We start from the raw sequence: 10130 nt of genomic DNA on the forward strand, positions 1-10130 counted from the left end.
TCTTCATCATTTACTGTTGATTAATGTTCATAAAAGCTCAAATTAAATTAAAGTTGAGGGTAATTATATGAGAAACAGAGAAAACTGAGGAAAAAGTGACTTTTTCTGTAAAATCTATAATTAACTGAACATAAACCCAGTGTGTCCATCCACTGTCATTGATCCAACTCCATGGGTTTTACTGGTGAATCAGTGTTGGAGAAGATGATGGTGTTTCCATGGTAACTACGGAGCCTCTGCACGTCCAAATGGGTCATATCTGATGACCATGAAAAGACGACAAACTGTATTTTACACCAATTATTTACATATGGGTTGATTATTGGATTAACAGGTATTATCGATGAGGTCTCTATTGAACCTTTCTTACATAATTTATCACCATTTATTCTAATATTATCATCTGCATTTTGCATTTGTTTCAGTGGAAATCAGGTATTTTCCAATACTTAATTCACTGATTCATTAAAACTCAGATTAAAGTTGAGGGTTATTATAACATAAACAGAGAAAACTGAAGAAAAAGTGACTTTTTCAGCAAAATATAAACATTTCCATCCACTGTCATTGATTGAACTCATAAAGACATTTGTGGTACTTCTCAAATTATTATTATTTTTTTTTTTTTCTCGCTATTTAGTCATTTATCACCATTTATAATATTATTTGTAATATTATCCTCTGTATTTTGCATTTGTTTCAGTGAAAATCAGGTATTTTCCTATATTTAATTCACTGATTCATTAAAAGTCAGATTAAAGTTGAGGACTGTTCTATCAGAAACAGAGAAAACTGAAGAAAAGGTGACTTTTTCAGCAAAATATAAATGTCTCCATCCACTGTCACTGATTGGACTCAAAGACATTTATGGTACTTCTCAAATTATTATTTTTTTCGCTATTTAATAATTTATCACCATTTATATCATCATTTGTAATATTATCCTCTGTATTTTGCTTTTTTTCAGTGTAAATGATGTATTTTCTGATATTTAATTCACTGATCACGTAGACGTTAATAAAAACTCAGACTGAAGTCGAGGGTTATTATATTAAAAACAGAGAAAACTGAGGAAAAAGTGACTTTTTTCAGCAAAATCTATCATTAACTGAACATAATCCAAGTGTCTCCATCCACTGTCACTGATCCAACTCCATGGGTTTTACTGGTGAATCAATGTTGTAGAAGATGACGGTGTTTCCATGGTAACTACAGAGCCTCTGAACGTCCAAATGGGTCATATCTGATGACCATGAAAAGATGACAAACTGTATTTTACACCAATTATTTACATGTATTGATAGAATTAATGGATCGATAGGTTTTAAACTGTTTATATCAATAGATGGTTTTAGTTGAAGGTGGATATTTGGGTCTTTATGGGTTAAATATTTTGTTATTTTTTAACGCACACTGAATTGTTTCCATAATGAGGCACACAAATAAACCTGTTTTGTTTCTTGAATATTTCTATATCTGTACCATCTCCATACTTTTTTTTCTTACTAGTCCCAAACCCGGTCCTCTGCGGTGAGGTATTCAGTCTTGATAAGTGGTCCACATATACCCGGTGACTCTCTACGGACATTTTAATTGTACTATTAATTCTCAGAAGGCCCATCCCTGCGTGAACAGGTGCTGCTTTAGTTACACTTGACTCTACTATGTTCAACACATTAAAGGTCAGCGACCATCCCGGGACACATCATGAGCATTAAGTTCACTTTTGGAGATATGTTTTTAATTAAATGTGTAATGAGGTAAATAAATAATCAAGAGCAATAGGTTTCCTCAACAACAATTCAATTGAATGTATATACAGTACACCGTTGTGCAAAAAACATGGATTCAAAAGACATTGTAAGCTGATAACTTCAAGGCACATATATATACTGTTTTACCATAACATTATTTTTGCTCAACAAAAGTGAAAGAGTTGGTTCTTTATGGGTTAAATGTACAGTAGATGGTAGATGTGCTTTTTTTTTTTCTCCCCCCCCCCTCCCCTGCTCATTCTGTGACACCCACCATCAAACAGCTCGAATAAATAAACCCTCAATTGTGATTACGCTTTAATCTTGAAAAGCAGGTGAAAGCGCTGCGGCCTCTCACTTCTTGTGAATGTTTAATAAGTGTGACCTTTAAATTTCCTTTTGCAGCACAGAGAGATTAATTTGCATAAAAATATGTCCTCTTCCTCTAGCACGTATCTATCAATTTGCATTTTTATTGAATGTAGTCACAATTAAACAAATGTGCCATATTACTGTGATGACTTGATTAAAAACAGTCACAGGGAAACTGTGTTTGACTTTCAATTTCCAGAAAAATACGCCCTCTAGTGGTGAGCATGGCTGAATTGTGCCCTGTCTCCTTTCCTCTTCCTCTCATACACATTTTTACAAGCCGCTCGCATTACTCTTGTGATGTACTATGTACTACAGACCCACTGTGGATTCTGTATCTGTCATGGTCACAGCATGTAATGACTTCAAAAATCATTCACTATTGAAGATCAGATCCAAATTAAACTCAGCCTAAATATGTAGAAAGAAATGAATCCTGATTGTACATGTTTGTTTTGCACAGAACTGAAACAGCACACCTCCAGAAACCAATAACTTATAAATCCAATGTTGTTATATAAAAGATACTGTCCAGCCAGTTGTATAAATTACATTTCTTGAAGACACAGGAGTTTCAAAGAATATTAACACTGTACAGCGTCCTGGAAATTTGGGAGGGTTGTTAATAAAAATGCTCCTGATGCTCTCTAAAACCATCATGTGCGAGAATAGTCTGCATCCTGAACATTGTTCTTGCAGTAGACTGTGCTGTTGTTCCCCAGGGGGCAGTCTCGGAAACCGATGCCCCCATTAGGGGTGTAAATAGGCTGAATGCGGAAATCTCCCTTGAGGAGCTGCTCGTTGTTGAGTGAGACTATCTGGAAGCTAGTCTCAGTCATTTCCAGGATGGAATTATCCTTTTTGGTGCCTGCCTCGCAATAGTCGTCTTTTCTCCGACCCCGGTTATATTTCCAGTCGGTGGTCGACTTGGAGCGGCCCTTTTTGTGCATGTGCCAGCAGAAGATACTGAGGAGTACGACCAGTACCATGATGACAGCCCCGCCGATCAGCCCGGCCAGCAAAAAAGGCGAGCTGGGTTCTTGTTGCGTGGCCTGCTCGGGTCCGGACGGCCTTTTGCTGTTGTTGTTGTGGTTGTTGCCGGGGCTGAAGGAGGCCGGCGTGGTGACGGCCTCAGTGCACACAGTGTCGTCTTTGGGCCGGTAATTATTGAACGCATCCAAAGGAATGACACAGATCCGATAGGTGGTCTTTGGCTCAAGGTTAGCCAGTCGGATCCCCCGGTGATCCCCACCCACTATCCTTTCCCTGACAGTCGCCCCCATCAGACTGGGCCCCATTCTGGCCCAGGTTACCTTATAGGCAGTGACTGGAAAGGCGGCCACCCAGCTCACATGAATAGCTGATCCGTTTAGTGAAGTAAATGTGACATGCAGACTCTCCTTGCGTGGATCCAGAGGTTGCTTAGTCCTCAGCCCCCCCTCTCTGGTTGTATAAATAGGATAGAGAGTGGGGAATGTGGGGAAGGGTTTCCTAGAGGAGGGGCGAGCGTACTGAGTAACCATGGGGGAGTGTGTAGATGAGGACTGGGATGGGAAAAGCGCAGTGCCAGCTGGTGAGGAGGGCAGGGCCGCCGTAGGGGTACTCTGTGAGCACTGGACCAGCTCAGCGCTCAGCTCCCTGATCACCATGCCTCGGAACATTTCGGGTTTATGGCACATGAAACCACGCACGTTCAGCGAGCCCGGCAGAGACTTAAGCCACGACACCACCCATTTGATGCTGCAGTCGCACAGCCAAAGGTTGTTCCGAACAGTCAGCTGTCTGAGACTGACGAGGTCATCAAAGACTCCCTGTGTCAGTGACTGCAGCTGGTTGTTAGAAATATCCAGCCTCTCAAGCTTGTGCAACCCAGCGAATGCCCTGACAGGGATTCGGTTGATCTGATTTTCCTGAAAGTTTAACTTAACAAGAACCTCACCTGGTAGGAACGGGGGCGGGTATGTGAGTGAGTTGCGGGCCAGGGACAGCTCCCTAAGGGTGACCAGGTCCTGAAAGGTCCCTGGCGCGATTCCTTCATCTGTCAACAGGTTACCATCCAACAGAAGGCGCTCCAGGCGGGTGACATTCCTAAATGCTTCCTCCGCGATTACCGCAATCCGGTTTTCATCCAATCGCAGCTCTTTTAAATCGTCTGGAAGACCGATAGGCACACTGCTCAGGTGGTTTTTGGTGAGGAAGAGCATCTTTAAGCTCACTGCCTCACGAAAGGCCCCTTCCTCCACCCCTACAGTGGAAATGGAGTTATCATCCAAATGCAGCTCCTCCAGCCAAAGAAGCTGAGCCAGAGCCGCTCTGGAGATGGTCTGAATGTTGTTCTCTTGCAAATGGAGAACCCTCACATTTTTGGGCAGGTTGATGGGGAACTCATCCAGCTGGTTGCCATAGAGATACACAGTTTCTACAGAAGCCACATGGTGGAGCTCCAAGGGAAAACCAGCGTTATTGATTTGGTTGTTGTGGAGGTAGAGGGTCTTATAACCCTCACCGATTCCCAGAGGCACTGAGGTCAGGCTCCTCTCGTTGCAGTAAACAAAGGTGCGATCACAGCGGCACTCCTCGGGACAGTTGGAGGCCCGGGAGAACTGGAGGTGAAGACCTAATAATATAGGAATCCACGGTCTTATGAAAGAGACCCAGTCCTTATTCCATAAACGCCACTGTATCTCCATTTCAAACAGATTGGAAAAAAGACAGAAAACAAATCAGAGAAAAAATGATAAGAAATGCAGATCAGAAAAATCCAACAGAACAGTCATCAGATTTTGGATGCTGGATTAACACCACCGCTGTGTCCAGCCTGGTGCTGAAGAGGGTCTTGAGTAATCCCTTGGTAATTAGTTGTCTTAAGCTTTCCAACACGAGAGCAAGAGTCTCATTAAGAAATATGATTCCTTCTCCAGCCACTGTCCCTGATTTAGCTGGGAAACATTAGTGAAGTCCATCACATTTTCAGCCTCTCTACTCTTTTACCACCGGGTAGAGCTCTTTTCAAAGCGCTCAGCACTGACAGAGCCATGTACGACACACTGGAGGGTTATCGGCGGACAGCGTCTTCTTTTTTTTTTCTCTCTCTCTTTCACGTTACACACTGCTGGTTCCAGAACAATAAAGCTTCATTAGGACTTGACATTTGGGTCCAGAAACCTGTTGAAAAGAAGAACAATGGCAAAATCAGTCTTTTTTTTTTTTTTAGACAAAAACTCAGAAGGCTTCCTTTTTTTTTTCTTTTTTTTTTTTACCTCGCTTCCATTCCACAAATGCAAAGAGAGACATTGTAAATTAGCAGAGCGGAGCAGTGTGCATACAAATGACTTACAGATTTGTTACATATTCCTCACATGCAACTGCTAGGAGGGAGGAATATATATGTGTATATATATATATATATATATATATATTTTTTTTTTTTTACACGATACTCCAAGCAAAGGTGAGCTTAAATGTTGAACAACACAGTTTATAATTCTATGTGCACATTCTCTAATCTCAAATGAAAACATGCTCTAAGCGGATTCCAACTCTTTTTGTGCTCTCCCCAGTAGATAACCACGAACGTGCACAAACTCACAAAAAGTAAGGTTTTAAATGGCTGGATTCAAAGTATTAAAACAAGGCAGCCCTGAGCATTTTACAAGCAATGAGGTGTGACGTGAGCTAGCGAAGGAGATGACCGGCTCCACGATGAACACAATAAATCGGTTGCAAAGTCCACCTACCCTATGGCACATGGGGATACAAAAAAAAAAAAAAAAAAAAAAAAAAAACATCCTCAGGGGGGTGAGGGAATCATCAAGACTGGAATGATGCGGTAGATATCACTACAAAACCTGCTCCCAGCCAAATATTTGCTCTTTAATTACGGCTAAATTACACTCATTTTATGCATTCCTTTTACTGTGCAGGGGAAGAGGAGGGCAGGATGGTGATGAACGCAGCCTGTCAGCAGAGATAAGATGAGACAAATTCTTTGCACACGGGCAAAACTAAGATCGATGTAGGCCTCTCACAAAGAAGAAAGGTACAACTGTGCACCCAAGGTCACAAGATTTAAATAAAGTGGAGTCATTCCCCGCCCCCCCCCCCCCCCCCCCCCCCCTCCCCAGGCCATGGTCATTGTATGGGTAGGTACACCACCAAAAAAAAAAAACCTATATGTATGTACTCCCTTTGAACTGCTGCACTTCACAGTCCAATAGGGACCTGATGGTATTATGATGTATTATTAGGGGTTGTTAGCTGGGTGGTGGTGGTGGTGATGATTAATAAAATGGCATCAGGCGAGAGGCGGTAGCAGCCAATTGACAGATTGCATTGACTTGTGGCCAAGGCGGTTCAATAGTTATGTAATGTTCCTTGGGGGGGGGCAAACAAGGCATCAAACTGAGTCCAATTATAGTGACCCGACCTCACCGCGGTTAGTATCAGCGGGGTCTTTGGCATCAATCCTGTGCCATATTCTTCATGGGCTCTTAGAATAAAAAAAAAAAAAAAGTCTGCGTAAAAGACAGTTTTTTTTCTTTTTTCTTTTTTTTTTTTTTTTTTTTTTGCAGTGCTGTCCCAGTTAAGGGGAATAAACTGCGGGTTACAGTTCACTTTTTTTTTTTTAGCCTTTTTTCTTAAATTTATAGCTCACAGTTTAAGAAAATGAGAAGAGTTAAATGCATTAAATAAAAAAAAAAGGGGATTATGTTTATTGTTGCTGTAAATGTTTATTCTGATATTTAATAAGAAAGGCATAAGTTGTTTTGAAAAATGGGAAAATGTCAAAAAAAAATTTTAAAGAATAAATTTAATTATAACATAACAGATGGATTTTCTTACCTTCGAGAACGCGTAAAGTCCTCCCCCTGTACATCCAGCCGGGCTGTTCCGTCTTTACGCAGACCGCTGCGCTCAGACCGGGCTCCCAGTCCGCATCCTGCCCGCTGCGCCCGCTCCCCGCTCCCGCTGCGGATGAGGACTGCTTTCACTTGGTTCACCGGTGGATAACTGGAGCATTCTGCAGCACATAAGAGGTCCTGACAAAAGCAGCCAGGAACGGGTTGGAGTTCATGTCACCAGCGGTCCGCTCCGCATCTTCTCCCCCTCCTGTCGGACGCTCCTGGCCGGACGCGCTGCCTTTGCGCCGCCGCCGCTGCTGCTGCTGCCGCTGCTGCTGCTCCGGAGGTGCCCGGTGAAGTTCCTCCGCTGCCTTCAGAGCAGAAGGGGACATGAATGAGAAGGGGAAGGACAGTGAAGGGCTCCCAGCCTGACCCCCGCCGCTCCACCGACAGCAACCCCGCATACAGAGTCCATAGTCTGCGTAAAGTGTTCCATAGACTGCCTGGTCCCTCCTGGAGCCCCGACACTCTACCTCTCTCTCTCTCTCTCTCTCTCTCTCTCTCTCTCTCTCTCTCTCTCTCTCTCTCTCTCTCTAACTCTTGTACTGTTACACCTCCTCCTCCTCTTCCTCCTCCTCTTCCTCCTCCTCTCTCCTATCCTTTATCCCCTACTCACTCACCCAACAGGAAAGTACAACAGCTAAATCCCTACATTAGGAAACCTTCAAATTGGATATATCCAAGATTCATATAAGTAATAATAAAAAAAACCAGGAAGTAAAAGTACAGGCTTTCATTTCCTCAAACTGTCATACCCTCCAGTATCTTGTACAAGAACCCATGCACATTAACCCAGTGTTTCCCAACCTTTTTGAGCCATGGCACGTATTTTACATTAGAACACCCACAAGGCACACCACCAAACAAAAATGTCCCAAAAAGTTTATTTATTGAAATATAAAGCAAATGTACACTGTAAAAAAATGACTGCAGAATTAACCCCCAAAAAGTTGTAAAATTGCAACATAAAAAAAAACTGTAAGTGACAATATGATGCAAAGTTATTTATTTGAAAAGATTTTTGTGTTAACAATTAAATCAAATGTAGCTGTAGTTTTTACAGGAAGAGTATGTGAACAAAACCAGATTTGTATGTAGAAATGATGCATTTCTATCATTTTTAGAAAATAAAACTGTAAATTGAAATTACAATGTGGTGCCATTTAAACTGCAAGACCATAATGTTGAAATAATGGCATATTTGCTTGATAGATAGATAGATAGATGTTATAAAATATATAATATTTATATATTTTAATATATATATATATATATATATATATATATATATATATATATATATATATATATATATATATATATATATGTTATAAAAAAGTTAACATTTAACAATGTAACATTTTACATTTGTAAATTAATGGGTTGGTAGAGTTGGTAGAGGGGCTTGTCCAGTTCAAATCCTGGCTCTGACTGTCCACATGTCAAAGTGTCCATGGAAGACACTGAACCCTAAACTGTTCCCAGTTGGACCTGGTGGATTTGGAAAGTGCTTTGGACACCATGAAGGTGGAGAAAATGTGCTAAATAAGTGCAGTCCATTCACCTTTTGAATCCAGTGTTAAATCTACATGTTGAAAATGTTAAATCTACATATTACTCCACAAATATTGTTCCAGTTGGATGTGTTTTTTACAGTATTGTTCTGGAAACCACAGTTGCCATTTTTTTCCGTAAAAACAACAGGATTTTTTTTACAGTGTAGTCTCATTTTACTTAGTGTGAAACCTGGGCCTGTTTAGTTGAACACAAAGCTGATATTCTTGCAGGAATTGAAGAAAGACACTCATGAATCTTCCTCAACAGCTCTGAGTCTCTCTCTTTTTTGTTTTTATATCAGTCATGCTTGAAAAGCTCAACTCGGATAGATACAGTAGGTTGTGGAGAAAGGGAACAGAACTGAAATAGCTTTGTTTTTCGGGGGGGGGGGGGGGGGGGGGGGGCATTGTATAATAGCCATGCCAGGGGTTCGCAGGTAACCCTCTAATCCGTGCATCACTAGTGAGGGGGCTTTATTAACAGAATGCGCCACATTGGGGCCGGTTCACTTTCACTTTCATTTTTCAAAGGGAAACGGGACTGTTGTAGAGTGGATCATTGGTGTGTGCAGTCGTACATATCTATATCATGCTGCTGCTCACAGAACGAATCAGATGAAATTGGATAATCTTCCACGGCACACCTGATAATTTCTCACAGCACACTTATGTGCCACGGCGCACTGGTTGGGAAACACTGCATTAACCCATAAAGACCCAGTGCTACTTTTTTGTCAGTTCCTAAATGAAATTTTCTGTTTTTGACCTTTCTTAAGAGATTTATCACCATTTATTATAATAGTGTCCTCTGTATTTTGCATTTTTTACCCATAAAGACCCAAACATCCACCATCAACCTAAACCATCTACTGATCTAATATGTTTAATTACTTATTGATCCACTAATATTATCAATATATGTCAATAATAGGTGAAAAATGCAGTTTTCATCTTTTCATGGTCATCAGATATGACCCATTTCAGAGGCTCCATAGTTACCATGGAAACACCGTCATCTTCTACAACATTAATTCATGAGGAAAACCCTTGGAGTTGGATCCATGACCTTTAAATTTAATCCGAGTTTTAATGAATCCATAAATTAAATATAGGAAAATACCTGATTTTCACTGAAACAAATGCAAAATGCAGATAATATTATAATAAATGGCGATGAATTATATAAGAAAGGTTCAATAAAGAAACCTCATCAATAATACCTGTTCATCTACTAATCCTATTAATACACTGGCGTAACATGGAGTTTGTCATCTTTTCATGGTCATCAGATATGACCCATTTGGACGTTCAGAGGCTCCGTAGTTACCGTGGATACACCATCATCTTCTACAACATTGATTCAGCAGTAAAACCCATGGAATTTCATCAATGACAGTGGATGGAGACACTTAGTTTATGTTCAGTTATTGATATCTTTGTTGAAAAGGTAAGTTTTCTTAATTTCTCTCTGTTTTGATTTAATAACCTTTGAATTTATTCAAGAACATTTACATGATCTGTGAATTGAATTTAGAAAAAAAACATGG

The 10130-nt window shown here is 40.7% G+C and overlaps 1 protein-coding gene across 2 annotated transcripts; it reads right to left on the minus strand.

The window, feature by feature from the left end:
- Positions 1-1719: 1719 nt before the first annotated feature.
- Positions 1720-7515, minus strand: LOC115414220 (leucine-rich repeat transmembrane protein FLRT2). Of its 2 annotated transcripts, none has more exons than XM_030127459.1 (2): positions 7501-7515; positions 1720-5220 (listed from the first exon to the last, which is right to left on the minus strand). In XM_030127459.1, the coding sequence occupies exon 2, from the start codon at positions 4814-4816 to the stop codon at positions 2783-2785; it is 2034 nt and encodes a 677-aa protein (XP_029983319.1). In that variant the 5' UTR covers positions 4817-5220; positions 7501-7515; the 3' UTR covers positions 1720-2782. The 2 variants fall into 2 exon arrangements, with proteins under 2 accessions (XP_029983319.1, XP_029983318.1); XM_030127458.1 differs by lacking the exon at positions 7501-7515 and adding an exon at positions 6969-7492 and having other exon boundaries at positions 1720-5291.
- Positions 7516-10130: the final 2615 nt, after the last annotated feature.

Source organism: Sphaeramia orbicularis, chromosome 22 (genome assembly GCF_902148855.1).
Source record: "Sphaeramia orbicularis chromosome 22, fSphaOr1.1, whole genome shotgun sequence".
NCBI classification, from domain to species: domain Eukaryota; kingdom Metazoa; phylum Chordata; class Actinopteri; order Kurtiformes; family Apogonidae; genus Sphaeramia; species Sphaeramia orbicularis.

What these genes read in the sequence shown, in the direction of transcription:
- LOC115414220 (XM_030127459.1), bottom strand. Translation starts at nt 4,816, where the DNA reads ATGGAGATACAGTGGCGTTTATGGAATAAGGACTGGGTCTCTTTCATA.